At 37.7% G+C, this 24,337-nt stretch overlaps 1 protein-coding gene across 2 annotated transcripts in view; it reads right to left on the bottom strand.

Moving 5' to 3' along the window:
• LOC126339177 (zinc finger protein 236-like) overlaps window positions 1–24,337 on the bottom strand; it is a 216,534-nt gene that overhangs the window by 4,830 nt on the left and 187,367 nt on the right. For both annotated transcript variants that reach the window (XM_050001610.1, XM_050001609.1), the window contains exons 24-25: window positions 20,206–20,470; window positions 9,092–9,371 (exon numbers count right to left, since the gene is read on the bottom strand). In XM_050001610.1, the coding sequence (XP_049857567.1) occupies window positions 9,092–9,371; window positions 20,206–20,470 (545 nt within the window). The remainder of the gene's footprint in view (window positions 1–9,091; window positions 9,372–20,205; window positions 20,471–24,337) is intronic.

Raw genomic sequence — 24,337 nt, 5'->3', positions numbered from 1 at the left:
TCAGTGCAGCACAATGCGAAGAATGAGCTGCCATTTCCCAAGAAACCTTACAGCACCATACTGAACTTACGCCTGCGAGAGTGGAAGCTGGCATAAAGGCTAACACTATACTGAATTCCAGCGTTACCGATGGAGGGCACTATGAACTTTTAAGCCATTTTCAGCCAGGTGTCTGGATACCTTTGATCACATAGTGTTTGTGATTATATATATAAAAACCAACAGACTTTGTTCAGGTTGAGAATAACTGTTCTCATTTGGAAACTTTGTTTCAAAGTGAAGATGTTTCCAGCGATGACTTTTTGTGTTCTGAATGTTTTGACAGAATAACAACAATAATTGTATCTGAACAAGGTGAAGCCTGCCATGCTGCAGATGATGGAGAGTTTGCATCAATAGAGGAAGAATTAAATATCCTGAATCAGTCAACTACTGAGGTAGTTGTTTAGGTGTTAGTCCTGTTAAGAAACTGTGGTAAGTGACGTTGAGTCATAAGCTCTATGCATCACAAAAGTGCAGAGAAATTACAAAAGCTATGGATGAATACACTACAGCAAAACTGACCACACCCTTCAAAGTAGAAATTCAATCTTCAGAAGAAAATGAACCAAAGCACACTTGCATCTCTTGCCAGGAATTTTTCACAAATACAATTCAGCTGTTGAATATTGTGCATCCTACAGCCAAAAGGTGCAAGTTTTAACTATTACTCTAGTGACATTTTCAAAGAAAACACTTTAGAACCACATTCAATCAGTATCAAAGTACATAGTAGACAAATAAAGAAATGTGAGGTCTGTAAAAGGAGTCTTTGGAAGACCAGATCCCTATTATGGTCATCCTGTAGAAGCAGCTCAAGTTCCAATAGTGCAGTCATTTTATACGGAAGATAAACGGGACTGTTCTTGCCAGAGTGCCAACAAAAAAAGACACTATAACTGTAACAGTTGAAGGTCAAAAAGTTGTGGAGTGAAGAGGTACATGACTTGCAGTATTAAAGAAACTTTAGCAATTCATAAGAGCAACTATAGAACTTCACATATTGGAAGATCATAATTTTATGCACTATGACCTAAGTGGATAGTTCCACGCCCACCTGGAAATGTCTGTTTATGTGTGTACTGTGTGAATTTTGAACTTTGTGTGGTAACTTTGAATAATTTACTGGAGTGCGTGACATATGACACATTGGTTGCGCATGTGAAGTCATTAGTAGTATGTGACGTAAAGTGAGAGAATTGTTTGTTTCTAGAATGTGGTAACTACCCTGGGTAGGGAGGACTGTCTTTACAGACACTTGGCCTGGAAGTCGTAGCAGATAACTATGCAGAAAGTACATATGTGACATGAGAGGAAAATAAACGAATTAAGAAAACTGTTGCATTTGACAGTTTCATTGATGAACTTGGTAAATGGTCAGTGCAAGCCGTAACACACCAGCATCTGAAGAAATTGCAACAACAACAGATTACAGAAGTGAAAGGGTGTGTACAGGTTGAAGAACTATGTTTAGTGCTTCACTGTGATTTTGCTGAGAACTGGTCTGTAATTCTACTGCATGAAGTACAAGGGTATCATTGGAGTAATGACCAGGTTTCAATTTTTATGGAAGTGACATATTTTCAAAACAAGACCGCAAGTGTTGCTGTTAGAAGTGATGACACAGAATATGACTCAGCACATGCTTTGCTAGCAATGCGCAAAATTCTTCAACTGCAAACAGGGGCAGAGATCATCATTATTTCTGAGAGTACTCCTTAGTCATTTTAAAAATCGTTACCAGCTGTTTGTACTGAGTAAGTCCAACTGACTGGGTATACAGTGCTGCTGGTCATGGGAAAGGGCCTAGTGATGGCGTAGGAGGCCTGCTGAAGCACTATACTACAAAACAATCTTTCCAGACCAACTACAGCTGTGATTCAGAATGCTGAGGATTTTACGAGAGTCGTGAAATCTTACACATCCACAGCCCTCAATCTTTTGTCTAAAGAGGAAATCGAATTCTGTGAGTAGAAAAAAGAAGAATGGTCCAAACAAACTACTCCTGTGAAAGGACTTCAGAAGAAACATTTTTGGACTCAAAGTAATGGACGAACTCCTATTGCACACACTTTAAGGAGCAAGAAAGAAGAAACTTCTTTTGTTTGGCCAACACCTCAGAAACAGCACAATAATATTCAGATTCACAACCTGAGAAGGGGGATGTTTGTGGCGTGTGTGAATGAATGTGACAGGTGGATGGCAAGAATTATAGACACCAGTTATGCATTAAATGAAACTGTAGTGAATTTTATGCTACCACACTGACCAGCTGGCTGAAGAACAGCAACAATGCCATCAGGGCTCAATTCCTGTTCACAATGTTTTGAAGATTATAAGTTCTCCAGTTCCTATTGGTTCAACAGGAAAGCAACACACTATATCAAAGGAAGACACTGAAGCAGTGGAACATATTTTTAGTTAATTGACTGGCTAATTTCAGTACAAAACAGAGTTCACAGAAGTTGTATAAATTGAAACCTTTAAGTCTTTGGACCTTTCACATACATTTTGGAACCACTTAAAATGCTTGAAAAATGAGTCTCTTACTCATCTTCCAAAACTAAAATTTTGTTAAATAAAGCTAGGTTTTGATTTTTGTGAGCCTGTTATGGGGTAATTTGGTAATAAAACAGGTTTTATGCATGGCAAAAATTTCAAGTTTTTATAAAACCTGTTCAACCTAAAAGTGGAAGCTCTCCAGGGAACTCAGAAGTATATGGTACTAATCAATAGAAAAAAATCAAAATTTTATAGATTGGAATTCTTGGAACAAAAAGTTTCTAATTTATAAAAAAAATCAGAACGCTATGGTAAAAGAACTTTGACAGATAAATCCAAATGGATGATTCCTTTGTTATCATAAAACAATTATCTTTCAAATAATAATAAAAAACCAACAAAATATCTAGAACTGTTCCAGAGACAAAGCATTTTAATTTTTTTTCCAAAATTTGCGTCTTCAAAATGGTATGCGCAGTGTCATCTTTGGAGGGCTGTATCTCTGAGCAGATGTTTTGTTGTTGAGAGGGGGGGGGGGGGGAAGAAAAAACTTGTTCCTCATTAGTCCTTCATTGTAACATAAGCTAAATTCAGTAACATCTGAGACTATAAGATAAGATTTTTTCCTAGGCTGCCTGAATTGATATGGACTATGCCGATACGATTTATTGTTAAGGAGTGCTGTGAAAATTAGATGTGCAGTTAATAGATGGGACAGTTTTGGTACAGAAACTTTCCCATAGAGGTGGCTGAATTAAATCAACTTATCCCCACAAGGCAGAGGAGATGAGCAAGTAATACAAGCTTTGGCGATATCATGACAGGAATTGATATACTAAACAGATTCCATTAAAGTTAACTGAAGAACTGTGACAAATTCGCAAACAGATTTTGATATGAAAAAAAGTGAAATACTTTGAATGTTACTTCACATCTTTCCAACCAAATGATTTGTAGGGATAACAGTGATGTTTCTTCCCAAGTCTTAAGGCAAACATTTACATTAGATTGCCTAATGTTTTGCTGGTACAATGTAAGACAGCATCACTGACTATACGAATGTGGATGGAACAATGTGGATGTATGATGCATTCTTCATAGAAAATAATTTGCTGCATCACATGTTTGTTCTATGTGTTTGTCTCCACCAAACATCATCTGTGCAGTACATCACTCTAGTGCAGTAAAAAAGCCATTAACAGATGGAAGCTATGGCAGTGGAAGGTTGTGCTGACACATAAAGAAATTTTTAGTATTTGTAATATGAAGCTCAGCTCAAGTGGTAAAAAGAGCTTTTACACAATGGTAATACGCTTGCACAATTTACAGATATTCATTCCATGTGATGTTTTGTTAAATTTATGAATTTTGACAGCTTGTCCGAATACCCTTTGGTGGTAGCTGCAAACTTCAGTCACTTACATCTACATCCACACATTGCAGGCCACTTTATGGCGGGCTGCTCCAGCAGTGTACAAGGGGGGTGTGTGACCGTGGATGCTTCTCAGCTCGCCGTCATCCAGGTACTGCTAGTTACTTGCCAGACACAACTACTGCATGCATTCACTGCATGTACAAGCCACCTGGACACTGCTGCCAGCAAATGCCTGGCCGGTGCTGTACTGTTGCCAAGGTTCCATCCCAGCTGCTTGACTGCCTGTGCCATCCTAGCTGCTTGACTGCCTGTGTGTCAGTTGTATGCCCTATTCCCTTGGGTGCTCAGTTACCTGCACGTGGACACTCAAGCTGAACCAGGATGTTTCATGGTCTACGGATAACTTTCGTATCACTGTCACTTCACACCTCTCCTGTTTCACCAACAAATCGAGTATGAGAAGAATAACGGCTGGTAAACCTCTGCATGAACTTTAATCTCTCTAATCTTACCTCCGAGTCTTTTGTGGGGTGTGTGTGCGTGGAAGCAACCAATATTTTGGTTGACTCTTCTGTATTTCAACAATACAGCACACAGTAATGAGTAACACCTTTCTCTTATAGTTTCTGCCATTTGAATAGGATGAGCACTTCCATGATGTTTGGCACTTATTAATTGAATCGATAATAATAATAATAATAATAATAATAATAATAATAATGACGTGTGACTAGGGCCTCCCATAGGGTAGACCGTTCGCTGGGGGAAGTCTTTCGATTTGACACCACTTCGGCGACTTGCACGTCAATGGAGATGAAATGATGATGATTAGGACAACACAACACCCAGTCCCTGAGCGGAGAAAATTTCCGACCCGGCCGGGAATCGATCCGGGCTCTTAGGGTTGATAGTCTGTCGCTCTGACCATTCAGCTACCGGGGGCAGACATTGAATCGATAATAATGAAATGTGCTGCTTCTCTTTTTATTTGTTGTATTTACTCTATCAATCCTACCTCGACTAATGAGAAATAGTTTAGTATGGGTCAAATGGCTGTTCTGTGAGCTATCTCCTTCGTGGATGGTATACACTTTTCTGAGGATTCTTCCAATGAGTCTCAGTCTGGCAGCACTTTAAATCACCTCATACACTTACTTCCAGATATTTCATGAAGGTATCTGCTATCAGCAATTGTTCTGCCACTATTTAATCAACAATACTGGGTCTTTCTGTCTCTTTATGTGCAATATGTTACATTTATTCATGCTTGGTGTCACCTGTAAATCTCTACACGAAGTGTAGATCCTCTGCAGGTCTTGTTGCGTATCATTACAATTTTTTAACATTGTGATTTATATATACACATTTCCATCATCATCATCATCATCATCATCATCATCATCATGTCAACAGCCTCACAGTGTCACTGAGATTATCCACTAGGCATTGCTACACATTGTGAACAGTGATTGCCTTTTGTATAAACTAAACAAAACACTTTTTTGTCTTGTTTCACAAACTTTGTCACCACCATCATTATTATTACTATACAACCTAGGTTTTGGGTTTTAACCCTATTTCATAGGACCCAATTTGGCTTATAACCCAAAGCATAGATCATACAATAACAATACACAATAAGGGGTTCTGATAAGTTAGTACAATATACAATGTTTCACCAGAATATCATATTTGAATCAAAATCAGTCTTAGCACTCCCTTGGGATATGCACAAATTTTCTTTTCTGCTTGAAGTTGTCTTTTCATTGTGAATAATATGCTCTGTCCCAATTAACTAAGAACTCTTCAATCCAGTCCCAAAGGTGGTCTGATATTGCATACTATGGTATTTTGTTAATTAGGTGACAGTACAGAACTGTAGTGAATGCCTTCCAGAAATCAACTAACATGGCATCAACTGCTTTTTGAGTCTCATGAATAGACAGTGAGTTAGGTTTCCTACAACTGTTGTTTGAAGAGTCCATGTTGATTCCTACAGATGAGATATATGGTTTCCAGAAAGGTTATAATATGTGCATGTAAAACAGGTACTTTAGCTTCAAACCAGACTTACATTAGCAACATAAGCCAATAGTTGGGTGCATCTCTTCAGTGACCATTCTTGAAAAAGGAAATCACCTGCACATTTTCAGTATCACTTTGAATGGTTAGTTCTTCCAGCAACCTATGATACATTGCTGCTAAAAGTTGAGAAACTTCTTTCACATACTCTTGTGTAGAATTATGTATGTATCTCATCAGATCGGATCCATTTGTCTGTCTTTTGCTGAGAGATTTTTCATTTTGAATTTCTGTTCTACAGTTATTTGTTTCATCATCTGCCATTTTTGTATTCATTGAGACTGCTGAAAGAAGAAACTGCACGTGCTACAATCTCTATCAGAGAAGCAATTTCAGAAAATTGCCTTAAGTATTTCAGCCTTTTCTGTCATCATTTGTTTCAGTACCAGTATGGTTACAGAGTGACTTGACAGATAGCTTTTATCTATTTACTGATATAATGGAAGATCAAAACTTCTTTGGGTGTCCTGTCAAAGCACCTGATGGCAAAGTTACTTCTAAATTTGTTGAATGGTTCACCGATGGCTCTCTTTCATGTAAGTTTTGTTTCATTTTTTGTTATCTTACAAGGCTTTTGCAAGCTTTAAATATTTGGGGAAACACTCTGCTTTCAAAGTTGCTTTATAACATGGTGATGAATCACAGTGAGTCTTTCCCACCTCTCAAAACTTTGCTTGGCACATATCTGTTGAAGGCATATTGTACAACACTAACTTTGTCCACTTGTACTTGAAATTTTTAGTCTCTGAGATGAGCGACGGTGACTGCTCAGCTAATCTTACACCATTCCTTGTTGCAGTTGTTAAGTAGAAAATCTTCCTACCTTCCTTTACATTCCAAATGACAGTCATAGTAATGATATAATTTATGTTGTTAATAGATACTAGATCATGGGCTATTACTGACTTACATTCTGTATTCAGTCAAAATATCTTTATTTTCTAATTACAGTCCAACGTGTTACAGAGCTACAACTCCATTTTCAACGTGTGGGTGGATGTAATGGGCACTAGTTTTTCACATAGCAGTAATAGAAGAACACAATCATTTGATGGAACACGAAAACTATCTCAGGTGGGTTAACGAGAGGAAAATGCTAAAGAAATGAGAGAAATGAAGTACTGCAACAATAATCTGAGTTTGACCACATAACATTCGTGTTCCGCATTAATGAAAGTGTTCTATATTTGCACTTACATTTTAAACAATTTAATATGATTATGACAGTAGTACACAACTCAAATGATGTGTACTTACCTTATGTTACAGTCATGTGATGGATATTGAAATTCCTATTTTTTTGTTTACATAGAGTGATAAAATAAAATAAGAAATTAAAAATTACTTAGAGTATTGACAGTTAATAACTTGGGTTTACTTTCTTACATATTCAATTGTTAACTGTCACTGCCTTAATGGATTTTTAATTTCTGATTTTATTTCATCAATTTATGCAAATGAAAACAATATGAAATTTGATACTGCATCAAAGATTAAATAAGCATCATTTGAGTCACATAGTACTGTCAAACATGTTAAATCGTTCAAAATGTAAGTGCAAATGTGGAAGTTTTTCACGAATGCAGAAGATGAATGTTACATGGGCAAATGCAAGTAATATATACAGCACTTTATTTGTGTCATTACTCTAGCATTTTTCTCTCATTAAATCCTCCTGAGACACTTTTCTTATTACATCTAACAATTGCATTGACTTGTTATTGTTAAGTGAACACCTAAATCAGAAGTAATGACCATTATGTCTATATAGTCATTGAAAATGGAATTGTGTAGCTCCAAAATATGATGGACAGTAATTAGAAAATAAAAATATTGTGCCTGAAAATGGAATATTATTAACCAAACAGTCCACTGGTGTATTTCTCATCCATAGTGTCCAACAGGTACAGTTAGGCAATCAGACATGTCACCATTGTCAAGTCTGCTGATGAACTGAGCTCTTGAGGGTGCACACTAAATTGTATCTCCTCCCACCGCAGTCCACAACCAAAGAGCGCGTCGGCGGTTGCAGAGTTGCTTGCATCGTCGTCTGTGGTAATGTCAACTTGCCAGTTTTTATTTCTGTACAACCTAAAGACATCTTCAAATTGATAAATGCTGCAAGTACTTGAGGTTAACTTTGAACATACAGAAACCATTTAGGGTATCGGGTATGTTCAAGAAACCACGCACATGTAGGAAAACTGCATTGAATGATCTGATGTCCTGAATGACAAAAGCTCAGAGAGGGCTGGGGGAAAAAAAAAAGCCACGAGACAATGATCATTACATGGTAGTAACCCTGTCAAACCCTTCCATAGCAACAAAGTTAGGGCTAAATTGATATTTAGTACAGGAATTTATTTTAAAAAAAACCTTGAAATTCATAATTAAACCACAAATAGTCCAGGATAGAGAAACAATAATATTATGAAATACTACTAGACATTTAAGCTTTTGTCCGAAAGGCCTTCTTTGGAAATAGAAAGCAGATATACTTTAACAAAACCAAAAGTCACACAAACGTGGCTGATGAGTATGGCGCTGTGGCTATAGCCTTGTATGTATCTATCCTTTTTATAATAATGTTAAAATTTATGATTATGTATAAAACTAATTAGGAAAATTTAAAAATTAAGGGTGTACACAAAAAAACTTTGGTACCACAAAGTGTAACTTACATGTCAACAAAAAAAAGAAGTCATCTGTGCTGTAGTAAAGATCCATTAACCTAAGTAGCATCTATTAGTCAGACCATTGGTACTATCTACATGTCGGAGACCCATGACAGAATGAAAAGGAAGGCTGGGGGTGGGGAAGATACATGTGTATATATAAGGGCTCTAAAATTAGTTCTTGGAAATGATAGCACACTATCTGGAACTGCTCTTTCAGGAGATATGAAGAAAATAAATCTCAGCACCACATTTTACACATGGCAAGATGACAGGTGTTTGAAAGGAAGAAAGAAACTGAGTAAAATTCTTCGGATTGGACATATTTTCTTGTAACAAGCTTGAAAATCGAAACTCCATATTATATTAATCTAATAATGCACAAGGAAGGAACAAATGGTGTAACTATATAGATTACCTGTATGAAGACGCATATGTACTTTCAAACTTCCTTTTGTTGAAAAGAAGAAGCCACATACATGACATGAAAACGTTTTCTGCCCTCCATGGGTTTTTAGATGGCTGTCTAATGTTGACTTCACTGTAAAACACTTATTGCAGAAACTACATTGATATGGGCGTTCACCAGTATGGATACGGACATGGCGTACCAAGTCGGAAGGCTTCTTAAAACTCTTTGGACAATATTTGCATTTATTAGCATATAAAGGCTCCATCTTGTACCGCTGGTGAGGATCCTGAAACAAAAGTATATGTATAATTATACCAACAAAATTAGTACAGTGAGCCTTAAGGTAAACAACTTTCACTAAAAATTACCTATGTTAGATGGTACCTTCAAGTACTGAATTAATAATATAGCACAGATTGGGTTGACTATTAACATTGTACCAATGCCTAGAACAATATGTATATGAGACTTTCCTCCGATCATGTACGGTATAATCTGACAAAAACTACTTTAGGATTGACAGTGACTGTTGTGCCCTGTGACAGAGTGTGTGTGTGTGTGTGTGTGTGTGTGTGTGTGTGCGGTTTTTTTTTTTGCCCCCCCCCTCCCCTCCCCTGTTATTCATAGGGTGGTACCCAATGATGTCAGTGGGAAATTCGTCAAAAGTTATTAGTGGAAAAGTTTAATGTCATTCTGAGGGAATTGCCTTATGAGGCCAGTCAAGAGAAATGGTTAATGGTTTGCATGTTACGCGCTTCCTTTGAGAATACAAAACTTAATGGTGGTCCACTGCTCTCCATTACCAAAGTAATCGACAGAACTGCTTCTGCTTTGAATTTAAATAAAAACACTGTTGTAGAGATAGAGACGGAAATGTCTGACAAAGAAAAGGAAACTGAAGAACTCTCGAACTTACACAGATGGAAAAAACTATCATATGGATAAATGGATTCCCAACATCAGTTTGTTTGCAGAGGATAGAATTCGTCATCATGTTTATGATTACTATCGCAGTAAAGAAACATCTGGCACTCAAGAGGCTGTTGGTCACATTTAAAGACTAAGAACTTTTTCAAGACAGTCAACACATTCTTGTCTGAAGTTTAACACAACCTGGGCTTTTACTATGGACATTTCTGTAGCCGTACGCTGTCGATCGAGGAGGAGGATATAACTGCATGACACTGCCAATGTTTAAGGGAAATCATAGCATAAATATCTATGAAGTCATGTGTCTTGACAAAACACGGGTCAATTCTGGTCACATTGTCAAGCATGGCTGGACAGTGGACTCAGCTAAATGAAAAATGGCAATGCCATCTGGCAAGGGCGGCAGACTACTTCTTCTTCTTCTTCTTCTTCTTCTTCTTCTTCTTCTTCTTCTTCTTCACAAAGGCACTTAGCAAGATTTCTCCCAAATAGCCTTCTGCTTTCTAAATCAAGGAAAACAGGAAATTATCGTGAAGAAACGAAGCACGTGACATTTACAAAGTGGTTCAAAGATTCACTAAAGCCAAATCATGGAAAATTGTCATCAATTGTTCTAGATAATGCTCTTTACCATTCATTTGTCACTGACAAGGCACCCATCACAGCAAACTCAATGTAAGTGATGACCTTAAAAAGATAGAGATTATGGAAAAATTTCTCCATAAGGCACATTTTCCTCTATATGAAATTGATGAGCTGGGGAAGAAGAAGAAGAAGAAGAAGAAGAAGAAGAAGAAGGGTCAAATTAAAGATCATGTTGCCGGCAATACCAATACATTTAACCTATGTAACAAAATTATATAGTCAGTTTTGAAATTTTAATAAGAAAGCCTTAATTTCAACTAATTCCAAAGGAAGTTCACCCCTGGAATCCAGTCTGTATTACGTAAAACAATCATTACTGTTTACAATATAGTGCAATACAGAGGCCTTGTCATTTACATTGCTTTATTCTTTCTACACAACAGAGGTTGGCTTATTTAAGACATGTTTTCCCATCGTGATGAACATGCTTACTCTTATTTTTTGTTGTGTTGAAATTAAATAGACAGACCAGAAAAATTAATAACAGCTTCATTACAAACATGTCAAGAGCTGGTTTTTTTATCTCGAAACCATATACATCTACATGACTACTCTGCAATTCACATTTAAGTGCTTGGCAGAGGGTTCATCGAACCACAATCATACTATCTCTCTACTATTCCACTCCCGAACAGCGAGCGGGAAAAACGAACACCTAAACCTTTCTGTTCGAGCTCTGATTTCTCTTATTTTATTTTGATGATCATTCCTACCCCCATAGCTCCGCAGCTTGATAAGAAGTGCCCGATTAGTAGCTGATGTGCAAATGGACCACTGTGCATCATATTTAAGTCAAATTATCTCATATTAGAGGTCTCCAATAGAATTCTGGTTTCGAACATATGAAAACATGTTGTATTAAGATTTCATTCACATAGTGTATTCAACTTACTTCAATAACAAAAAAGTTTACCGCATATTGAAAATTCGGTAAAAATATGAAAAAATGCATTTTCGTAAACTGTATATTTTCTTAATTATTAACATATTAACGTAAAACTAAAATCAATATGTAGTGTAACTCTTCCAGAACACATTTCTGCAATTTTCATACCCGTAAAGTGAATAGTTTGCCTGTTTGAGCAACCTGAATGAAAGATAAGATTATGCACGTGTTCTATGCAGAACGTGGGAACTCTGTTCTGGTGCCTCCACATGCTCCTGCTGAAGAGTCAATCCTAAAGTAATTTTGGACACACTATACTTCTGTTATTCAACCTTACAAATCTTTATACACTGTTTTCAGCTGACAACTTCAGCCACATTGCTCAGGAGATATGATGTTAAAAAAGAGTCACTTATGATAGCTTTTTTCTAACATATGGCCTAACATTTAAGCACTGCAATCAGAGCCTAGGAACCGTTCACTACTGACCAATTGCTGTCGCTCTTCACCAACAGTGCTACTGTACGGCAGTATGGAGGGGCATGCGACAAGCACAACCAGTGTTGTAAAACTACTGTAGGCTACCGTAGACTGTAGTTTTTGAAGTAGTTTTGGTCAGTCAAATCCGTAACCAAATTACCTGTATGTTCGGTGTGATGTATGCCTGGTAGGTGTTAACTCAAAAATTACTTCATTTGTGTATGCTATCAGTTTCTTACTAGATTCCCCTTCAAATCAGAAGTAGCTTAACTGCCTAGAAAGTGTAATCTATAGAACATTTTTGTTCTGCATAGTTATCTTCCTACCAGTCACTTAAAAGTATACAGTATTAATAGCAAAATTGAACTTATCAGTGTTTACTTCAGGTTTCATTACAAAATTGTTGATTGTACTGTGAAACAGAGGGACTTTGTAATAAAAGTAATAACAAAAGACATATGTATCATATAATACTAGAAAACGCAATCTCCCCCCCCCCCCCCCCCAAATAAATAAAAAAATATAAAATGGGGCCGCAAAATAAAGACATGTCATACACCCCTTCAATACCTCATTGAGCTTATATAAAAAATGTTTCTGTTATTCATAAACAACTTTCGAACTATCAAAACAATAGGAAACTCTTGCCTATCATCATGACAATGAACTTCAGTTAAGAACAAAAAATGGCTCTGAGCACTATGGGACTTAACATCTGTGGTCATCCGTCCCCTAGAAATTAGAACTACTTAAACCTCACTAACCTAAGGACATCACACACATCCATGCCCGAGGCAGGATTCGAACCTGTGACCATAGCAGTCACGCGGTTCCAGACTGAAGCGCCTAGAAGCGCACAACCACACCGGCCGGCAGTTAAGAACAAAATAATAACAATAATTGTATAGATTTTTTGTGTTTGTGCATATTAAGCCTAGACAGAGTTCAGTGGAACAAGCTCATGGATATTTTGAAGAGGAAAGGAGTAGATTGGACAGAGAGACGACTGATACAGAATCTATATTTACACCAGAAAGTAAGGATAATTATAGGAAATGAAATGTCAGAAGAAAGCAGAATTGGACGAGGTGTTAGACAAGGTTGCTGCCTTTCCCCACCACTGTTTAATGTATATCTTGAAGAGATTATTACGAAAGGCTTAGATGGGAAAAAAGGAATATGTCTTGGTGGAAAAAGAATAGAATGTATAACATTTGCTGAAGACATGGTATTAGTGGCAGAAAGTGAGCGGACAGTGAATAACATGCTGAAAGATCTGAATGAAGCTTGTGTGGAATATGGGATGCAAATAAACACAGCAAAAACAAAGAGTATGGTTATCAGTACAAGAAGCAGATGGTCCAATATTAAAATAGGACAATCTACCATTAGCCAAGTAAGTGCAATGAAATATCTTGGAAGCACAATAACTGAAGACTTGAGATGTCACCAGGAGGTGAAAACTTGAATTGCCATAGTGAAGGAGGCATTCAACAGAAAGAGGAGACTTATGTGGCAAATTAGATAAAGGACTTAGGAAAAGGCTTGGCAAATGTTTTGTCTGGAGTGCGGCACTATATGGGGCCACACACTGTCAGGTGGCTTTCGGAGTATGGATGTAGATGTAAAAACCATGGACGCTGAGACAGGAGGATGAAAAAAGGTTAGAAGCATTTGAGATGTGGATGTGGAGGAGAATGGAGAGAATAAGCTGGATGGAAAGAGTGAGTAATGAAAGAATATTGGAAAGGGTTGGTGAGAGAAGATGTCTGCTGAAGGTTGTAAGAGAAAGGAAAAAGAACTGGTTGGGCCATGCACTGAGAACGGAGTGCTTGCTAGCAGATGCTTTGGAAGGATTGGTTTGTGGGAGAAGACTGAGAGGAAGAAGGAGATACAAGATGATAGACGACATAAAGGGAAGAGGAAATTATGCAGACCTGAAGAGGATAGCAGAAGACCGGACAGCCTGGAGAACTACCATGTGAAAACCTGCCTTTTGGCAGAACACTGATGATGATGCGCATATTAATTACACTTGCATCAAAAGTAATTGCTTTGGTGACATAAAAGTGCAGAAGTTATGCTATCAACTAATTTTTACTACTTATAAAATGTACTTTGTATTTTGTAAGGGTATAAAATACACAGGGGACTAAAACTGAGCGATATGTGATTATAATTATGTGCAAAACAAACAAAAAAGAAAGAGAAGTCACCTTCTTCCAGTTTCTCTCTCACACATTCATTTATGCTTTTCCCTACCAACGCTACTAATACTAACAGTAATCCTACCATTTACTATGCCATTTACAAACTGTACCAAAATACCGAACAGTAGAGTTGGCAGAGAGCAACTTCATGAACTACGTTCACCCAGATATTAATGTCAGATTGCAAACACTCTTTCAAGTAACTGCTGTGTTGTTCTCTGAGGTCTCGATCACACCATCTCAGTATACATTTACAAAGGGAAATTTTTGGTAGTATCAGCAATATAATCTGGATCCTCTAAGTCAGTCATCCTCAAAGTGGGGTGTGCGCCCCACTCTTACGCGTGACACATAGAGTAATAGAGGGGGTGGTGCCAGCTTTCAGTGAAATATCTATACAGCGTAACCTCACTCAACAAGCAACTCCCAAAAAGCACAATTTGCAAAATGATCAAAACAAATTGTAAACAAGTGACTCACTTAACGAGCAATGTTTCACACGAGTGACGACGATTTAGTGTGACGTCACCCGCCCTTCGACATGGTGGGGGAAATGTTAAACAACATGAACACCTTTCATTGTTGGCAGTGGCATACGGACAATGTCTTTAGTAAGTATTGCTGTCTGGGTTCAGCGTTCTTTCTGCTACCATTTTTGTGCAGCTTGTCATCCAGTCCAGCCCACTTGGGCTCAGATTTTGGATGAAAAATGACTTATAATACTGTGCTACTTGGCCTACATTTTTGAGAAACTGAATGATCTTAATGTATCACTTCAAGGCCAAAATAGTAACATCATCTTTTTAAACAAGAAAGAGGAAACTTGGACAGAAGCAGAAGGATACCAGTGAGATATTTTCTTGTCTGAATGATTTCGTGGAAGGAAATAGGAAATGAGTCAGATGTAGGTAAAAGTAATAGAAATGGCATACTTTATCTCAAAAACCTTCGTCAACAATTCAAGAATAAATTTCCAGAACCTTCAATCTGTTCAATATGATCCACTTAGCAACAGTAGAACAGGAGGAGCTAATAGAACTCCCAAGTGACAGAACACTTCAAACTGAGTTTAAATTGAAGTCTCGTGGAAAAATTTGGGTGCAGACTCGGAATGACTATCCCCCTTAGCAAGAAGAGCAGCAGACATATTATTACACTTTGCATCAAATTACTGGCATTAATCAAGACGAAACAATGGTCTGAACTGCAGCTGGGAGGGTATCTGTGAGTCACTGTTTCAAAGATTCAACCACAAACGGATCTGCCTTCTTATGAAGAAGCACACACAGCACAATAAATGTACAGATGTCAAAAAAATTCAAATTTTAACAGTGTGCATTTTTGCTATTATTTATTTCCATTTTGAATGATCAGTTTGAATATAACAGTTTTCAAATTGGCATTTAAATGCTGAATATTGTTCTATCGCTATTTGCACATCAAGTATTAAAACATTCTAAATTAATTGAAAGCATTGCAGATGGAAACAGTTAAATTTCAACAAACTAATGAACTTGTAAAGAAAGTAGGAAAGCACATATATTTGCTCAATTCCAATAACTGCACTCATTGCTGTGGTTATTTCTAGCCTAATTGTATTTGTCATCTTGTACCATATTTCAATAACACAAATTTATGATAATTAAAATAGAAGTTTACCTTTGATGTGCTCAAATTATACTCATCATCATCATCATCATCATCATCATCATCATAGTTGCAATAATTGGACAGAAGTAAATAGATTTCACAGGTCATTTTTGTTTCAAGTATTAGAAGTGCTGAGGAAGGAAAGGAGAGGGAGAGAGAGAGAGAGAGAGGGGGGGGGGGGGGGTTAAATTAATTTATTTATATTTCAGAATGGGAGTATGATGAAAAAAGTATGAGAACCCCTGCTCTAGGTCATGTTCAGTCAGACATGCGAAATGCTCAAATTTGGAAGCAAAAACAAACATTATTACCCAGTGAGAACTGAAATGTCTATCATGATTGTATACATGCACATTAAGTTTTAAAGCCAGTGAAAGTATTTTTGAATTAATCAACATTTTGATGCACAGCAGCCAGGTTCTCTACTGCAGAGCCAAAAAGACTGGAACACCTGCCTAATATTGTATAGGGCCCCCGCAAGCACGCAGAAGTGCCGCAACAAGACGTGGAATGGGTTTGACTAATAATGGGTGAAGTCGCACGAGAGTGAACTGACACCATGAATCCTGCACGGATCTCCATAAATCCACAAGAGTATGAGGGGGTGGAGATCTCTTCTGAACAACACATTGCAAGGCATCCCAGATATGCTCAATAATGTTTACGTCTGGGGAGTTTGGTGGCCAGCAGAAGTGTTTAGACTCGGAAGAGTGTTCCTGAAGCAATTCTGGATGTGTGGGGTGCACATTGTCCTGCTGAAATTGCGCAAGTCTATTAGAATGCACAATGGACATGAATGGATGCAGGTGATCAGACAGGATGCTTTTGTACATTTCACCTGTCAGAGTCGTATCTAGACGTAACAGCAGTCCCGTATCACTCCATCTGCACACAGCCCACACCTTTACACAGCCTCCACCAGTTTGAACAGTCCCCTGCTGGGGTCCATGGATACATGAGGTTGTCACCATACCCCTACATGTCCGTCCGCTTGATAAAATTTTAAATGAGACTCATTCTACCAGGCAACATGTTTCCAGTCATCAACAGTCCAATGTCGGTGTTGATAGACCCAGCCAAGGTGTAAAGCTTTGTGCCATGCAGTCATCCAGTGTACACGAGTGGGCCTTCGGCTCTGAATGTCCATATCGGTGATATTTCATTGAATGGGTCGCACGCTGACACTTGTTGATGGTCCAGCATTGAAATCTGCAGCAACTTGTGGAAAGGTTGCACTTTTTTCGTGCTGAACTATTCTCTTCTGTTGTTGTTGGTCTCGTTCTTGCAGGATCTTTTCCTGACTGCAGCGATATCAGAGATTTGATGTTTTACTGGGTTCCTGATATTCAAAATACACTCATGAAATTGTAGCACGAGAAAATCCCCACCTCCTCGCTACCTCAGAGAAGCTGTGTCCCATTGCTTGTGTGTTGACTCTAACACCACATTTAAACTCCCTTAAATCTTGATAACCTGCCATTTTAGCAGCAGTAACCGATCTAACAACTGCACCAGACACTTGTTGTCTTATGTAGGCATTGCCGACTTTATTCCACCAGTTTATGTATCTCTGCATTTGAATACCCATGTCTATATCAGTTTCTTTGGCACTTCAGTGTATTTTCAGTACGAAGGCACTACAAAACTGACATCACTGTTCTGATCCACATTTAGCTCCTCACCCTTCCTAACTGCCCTTCTCTCAGTGTTTTAAATTGGAATTATCCAAAATTAGTTATACTCTCTACCTTGGGACAAAATAACCTTGTTGGTTTACTATGTGCCATCTTTACCAATTCTGTCCTTTTCACCTTTCCTCTTGTCTCTTTTTGTCATGTCCTCACAGTATCTTGAACAATTGTTCTCATCAGGTATTTCAAGTTTTTTACATTAATCGGGGGGTGACTATGACTCATTCATTATGCGCAGCCTTAACTGGTCTCCAAATTTTAGACTTTTCTTTGATACAAGTTACAAGTAAAATATTCTTCATTCTGGTACAGAGGCGGTAATGCTATACAGTATCAGGTGTAAACACACTAAAATGAACATTCCTACAACAAGTTAATGATTTGTTACTCGCATCACATTTTCTTTTATACAAATGACAAGTAAAATATCCCTCATTCTGATTTCAGAATTTTCCAACTTGCCATTTTCCAATATATTAATGTGAGATAGCCAAGATTAAATAACGAAGGCTAAAACATTGATTGCGTAGAAGGTATCACTTCAACAAGAAGTATGAAAATGGTTGTCTGCAACAACTAACTTTCCCCTTAATATTTTATACACAGCAGCATTGAATTTGCTGTAAAGTGGGCTGCTGTTGATTACCTTCCCAATTCTACCCCTTTGCCCTTGTTGTTGGCAATATAACATCATAATATTCAACACTTGTGTCATCATCACAGCCAACCTTAAACTATTTCACCCCATACCAAGAGAAACAATTATTAAGTGACAGCATCTAGTATGCTTCAGAGAAATAATATTTAATTTTATTCTATGTAATGCAACAGCGTATGAACTTTGTAAATATTACCAAGATAAATAAACAAACTTAATAATGTTAAAATACTATATAAAGACTTGTACTAGTGTGAAAAGCTCTCTTGTCTCTTGCTCTTGGGTTCTGGTCTCTCTTGTATTGCACTCTTGCTATCTTACTCGCACTTGTTATCTTATGCTATTACCTCTGTTATCATTACAAATACGGGATTGTCACTGTGCTGTACCAATCACATACGTGTCGTAAAACCAGTTTTATATATTTTTTAAATCTAAATAATATTTTCAAACAATGGAAAATCCAAGATGGAATGTAACAATATGAGAGAAGGAAAGTTGCTACTCACCATATAGCGGAGATGCTGAGTCGCGATAGGCACAATAAAAAGATTCACACAATCATAGCTTTCGGCCATTAAGGCCTTTGTCAGCAGTAGACAGACAGAGACACACACACACACACACACACACACACACACACACACACACGAAAGTGCAACTTGCACACACATCTGCAGTCTCAGAAAGCAGTGTAGTTTCAGCTCTCTGAGACAGCAGATGTGTATGCAAGCTGCACTTTGTGTGTGTGTGTGTGTGTGTGTGTGTGTGTGTGTGTGTGTGTGTGTGTGTGTGTGTGTGTGTGTGTACTGCTGACAAAAGACTTAATGGCCGAAAGCTACGATTGTGTGAATCTTTTTATTGTGCCTATCGCGACTCAGCACTTCCGCTATATGGTGAGTAGCAACTTTCCTTTTCTCGTATTGTTAAATAATATTTTCTGTGTATACCATGTTATTTAACAACCCTTTCAATTAAAAGTATAAGAAAGTAAACTATTTAAATAAGGAGACTTTCGTTTGGTTCATAATCTTTTTACAAGTCATTCTGTGTGTCATTTACACTTACTTGTGACACTCATAAGAACCTGCAATGATATTTATTTTTCAAAGTCCAATAACCTTTCTGGATAATGTGTTTTTATAGTATTGCTGCCAACCATAGGATTTTCAATCTATCATTAACGTAATTTCAAATTTCCCTATTATTAGATTTGAAAGTTAAACTTGAGATTTACTTCAAAACAGAGACGGCAATGCTATACAGTATCAGGTACAAACACACTAAAATGAACATTACTACAACAAGTTAATGATTTGTTAGTCGCGTCACATTGTTATCACCCCCCTTTATTCTGCTCTGTTGCAATTTTTTTGAACCAGTTCACTTTCATTGAGATTCAGATTGGCTCCCAATTTTTTTCTTTATATTTCAATACTAGTAGATAAATAAAATCCTTATTCCAACCGCTGATTTATCTGTCATCTTTCTTATGGGACAATGAAGTTGCTGATGTCTATCACACATCAATATTTTCCATCACACATCAATTTTTTCTATCTTTCTTTTCTCTTTAAATTGCTACTTTTTGTTTTGTTTAGAGAGAACCACTGGTAAGCAAGTAACAAGATTTTTGAAATGTGAGGTGATTACAAAGTTGTCATTCTATATGACAATTCAGTTCTCCATATCTAAAAACAGCAAAAATTATTACATCTTCATGATTTGGCCTACACCAAACAGTTAAACTTGGAGGGGAAAAAAAAAAAAAAAAAGCCAAACATTCAATTACATAAAATAAATTTTAAGATGAAACTTTGACAGTTCTGATCAGGCAACAATCTGAAGAGTTATTATTTCTTAATTCACAGCTAGCAAATTGTAATCAAAAGGATAAGGTCATATGTTTCTTAGTTTCATCAGAGTGTTAAATATAAATTTACCATTTAAATTTTAAGTTTAAATATTACCTTTATTTCACTAATTCGATCCCTTTCAGCAGCTGATGCTATTAGCACTCTCTCCGACACTGAACCAGCCTGTTCCAGTGGTCGCTGTGCCAGGACCTGAGTTTCTTCAGCACTTAAGCGAATAACTGATGCTCTCTGTCGACCTCTTAGAACACGTTCTCCATTTCCCCGGCCTGCTCTTTCACTTGCTGTGTGCGTTCTTAAATGCCGGCGCATATGTGCAGCAGAATGAAATTGCATGTCGCAGACACTGCACTGAAAAGGCCTACAAAAATTAACTAAATTAACTATATGAAGATAACAGAGTAATCTTTATACATAAGAAAATATGAACATCAAACCAACAGTAATAGTAGGAACGCATGACTGCACACAATTTGAATTTAGAACCGTTGGCTTACTTTTGTTGGTTATAGCAATCGTATACAATGCATTGAGTGTTTTCAGAAAATTAACAAGACACTGTCTTAATAGAAGGCCAGTTGTACAAGCAGCGGCTTAATTATAATTTTCTCATCATCTGTAGACACTGTTAAATTCAGCTTCTGACATTTTGTGCTTGCTTTATTATCTTCGACTCCTACAGCAGAGAGGTGCTTCTCCCATTGGTACTGAAGGTTTTTGCAAGTTATTATGATTGGAAAATTTCTTATTCAGTATGAGATGTGACTCAACCATCTGCTGTGACTTTCTTGACACTACTCAAATCAACCTTTTCTTTTGTGATTACGTAAGGAACTGTACATATCTTACAAATGTGGAACATCATTCCTTTTGTGCTTCTTTTATGTCAGCAATAATAACTACTACAGAAATGATAGTCAGATCCTGCAGGTAGTGTCATCACTTCTGTCTCTATGCAGTTCGTTTTTGAAACACAACCTACGACCAGCTTAGAGACCGAAGTGATGACACTTTCTGCAGCACCTGATCATTTTGCAGGACAATGCTCAAGCACGTACAGTGCCAGCTGTTACTGATTTGTTTGACTGATGAGGCTGCTAAGTGCCATACCCCCCTGACTTAAGCCTATTTGAATTCAACTAAATTTCTAAACTGAAGGAAACACTTCACGGCATTCACTTCAGAACTGCTACAAATTTGTCGAGCAATAGACCGCGCCGCTCGAACTGTCAACACAATTGGCACTACTAAGAGTATCCTATGACTTCCACATTGCTGGCAACGGGTTATACACAATGCTGGTGACTACTTTGAAGGTCAGTAAAACTATGAAACACATATCTATTATGTACTAACTGTAAAATAGTTGCCACTATTAAAGTTCCAACCCTTGTATAGTGGAAGAAGAGAAGGTAACAATTCACCATACAGCTGATGCGTGAAGTAGTCAATAGGCACATAAAAGGACTGCCAAGTTTTTTGAAAAATCCTCCTCCAAAACTAACATCACCTGTATGACTACATTGTCCCATCTGATGACATTTGTACTGGCATGTGGGTTTACTGGTGTGAAGGGTTGTATTGGGTGGAGTGGACAATGTTAGGAATGAGGCATGGATTGGGAGGATGGTTGGAGGAAAGGGTAGATGATGACTAGGAGGGAGAGGTAGCATGCACACAGGATAGGATTGTGACCACACTGTGGCATAGTCAGGGGATGATGTGTGTGGTGCACAATAACACAGTGGAGTGTCTTGAGAGGGGAGAATGCAAAGCAGCCATTAAATACCAGCTTTTTTTGCTCAGCCGTGTGTTCCACCATAGTGTGGTTAACACTGATCGTCGCCCCAGTATGGCGGTAGCCATTCATTTGACTGGAGACAACATAGCTAGCTCTTTAGTCACATGAAGTACTGAGTGCTCTTCACAAGGGATTCCATACTTCTAGATTCCCTGAAGGCTTTTGACACTGTTCCTTGTAAACGGTTTGTAATCAAATTGCGAGCTTATGGAATATTGTCTAAGTCATTTGACTGGATTCATTGTATCCTGTTATAAATTTCACAGTTTGTAGTAACTGACGTAAAGTCATCAAGTAAAACAGAAGTGATTTCTGGAATCCCCAAGGTAGTGTTATAAGCTTTCTGCTGTTCCTTACACAGATAAATGATTTAGAAGATAAACTGAGCAGTCATCTTAGCTTGTTTCCAGATGATGCTGTCATTTATCATCTAGTTAAGTTATCAGAGGATCAAAACAAATAGCAAAACCATTTACAAAAGATACCTGCATGGTGTGAAAATTGACAAATGACCCTAAATAATGAGAAGTATGAGGCCATCCATATGAGTGCTGAAAGGAATACATTAAAGTTCAGTAACATGATAAATCAGTCAAATCTAAAGGCCATAAATGAAACTAAATACGTAGGAATTACAATTATGAACAACTTATTGTTACATTCTATTTTGGATTTTACATTGTTTTATAATGGAACTGACAAATAGACCTCATTTTGTCATATTATACACTCATTAAAGTTGTGTTAAAAAGTATTTGTTGAAAATGATATTAGGATAGGTGTTATGATCAATAATTGACATTGAAATTTTATGTTCTTTGTCTCTGTGGCTGTGATCTTCGTTGAGCAATACATTTTAGGCCACTTGAGCTCTGGCGCAGTTGAGTGTAGTTGTATTCAAGTTCTGGCAATTTTTTTTTTTTGTTGTGGAATCCTGCATCATGATTTTCTTGCACCCAGAGCAGCAAAGCAATCATCGCCTAGACAACATAGATTCAGCAGCATCAACGAAGGAGGACATCATGAACGAATGAGGACATCATGGCCAGCTCTACGAAGTACAATACAGCCATTAGCCACACTTTAAAGGTGTCTTTATGGAGATAACTTTTGCAGCGTAGTAGAGAGGGTCCATGATAGTTTAACTACGAACAAAGATGGGAAAGAACACAAATAAAATGTTATGGCAAAGGCGAACCAATGACTGTGTTTTATTGGCAGAACACTTAGATGACGCAACAGATCTGCTAATAAGACTGCCTACACTACGCTTGTCCAATTTCTTTTGGAGTACTGCTGCATGGTGTGGGATGCTTACCAGACAGGATTAATGGAGTACAGCAAGAAAGTTCAAAGAAAGGGAGCACATTTTGTATTATCGAGAAATAGGAGAGATTGTGTCACTAACGCGATACAGGATCTGGGGTGGATGTCATTAAAACAAAGGCGTTTTTTATTATGGAGAAACCTTCTCAAGAAATTTCTATCACCAACTTTCTCCACTGAATGTAAAAATGTTTTAGTGATGCTGACCTACACACGGAGAAACGATGATCATTATAAAATATAGGAAATCAGAGCTTGCATGGAAAGATATAGGTGTTTGTTTTTTCTGCATGCTGTTCGAGATTAAATAATAGACAATTACTATGAAGGTGGTTTGATGAACCTTCTGTCAGGCACTTAAGTGCGATTTGCAGAGTATCCATGTAGATGTAGATACGGACATTTGTCAAGACGACCAGGTATATGTAGATACGGACATCTGTCAAGAAGACCAGGTATACGACACTAGTGCGACACATTCCTGAGTACGGCTCGAGGCTGGATTAAATGAAGTCATTGAAACAATTCTGAGGAGGGCACCTAGATTTGTAACCAACAGGTTCGATCATCAAACAAGGATTGTGATGCTTCGGAAACTCAAATGGGAATTCCTGAAGGGAAGGCGGTGATCTTTTTGAGGAACACCATTGACAAAAATTAGAGAACTGGCATTTGAAGCTGACTACAGAACAATTCTACTGCCACCAACAAACATTTAGCAGAAGCACCAAGAAGATAAAGAGAAATTAGGGCTCATACGGAGGCATGTGGACGGTCATTTTTCGATGGCTCTATTTGCGAGTAGAACAGAAAAAGAACTGAATATTAATGGCAGAAGGTGGCCTCAGCCATGCACCATACAGTAGTCTGTGGCGTGTGTACGTAGATGCAGATGATACTGATAGAAGTGGGAGCTCCTTGGCCAAGCATTTGGATAAAGTAACATTTTCGGCACCGGTCAGGCGAGGCATGAGCCATTTATGTTAGCACAGCTTTTGTGGCAGTGGTTGGCACAAAGGAAAGAGTGCAGAACGGTAATCTGAAGGTTGAGGGATTGTGTATCTATGCAGGAACTCTAATTTTATTTTCAATTTTTACGTT

Source organism: Schistocerca gregaria, chromosome 1 (genome assembly GCF_023897955.1).
Source record: "Schistocerca gregaria isolate iqSchGreg1 chromosome 1, iqSchGreg1.2, whole genome shotgun sequence".
Lineage (NCBI taxonomy): Eukaryota > Metazoa > Arthropoda > Insecta > Orthoptera > Acrididae > Schistocerca > Schistocerca gregaria.
This window is presented reverse-complemented; position numbering and strand designations above follow the sequence as displayed.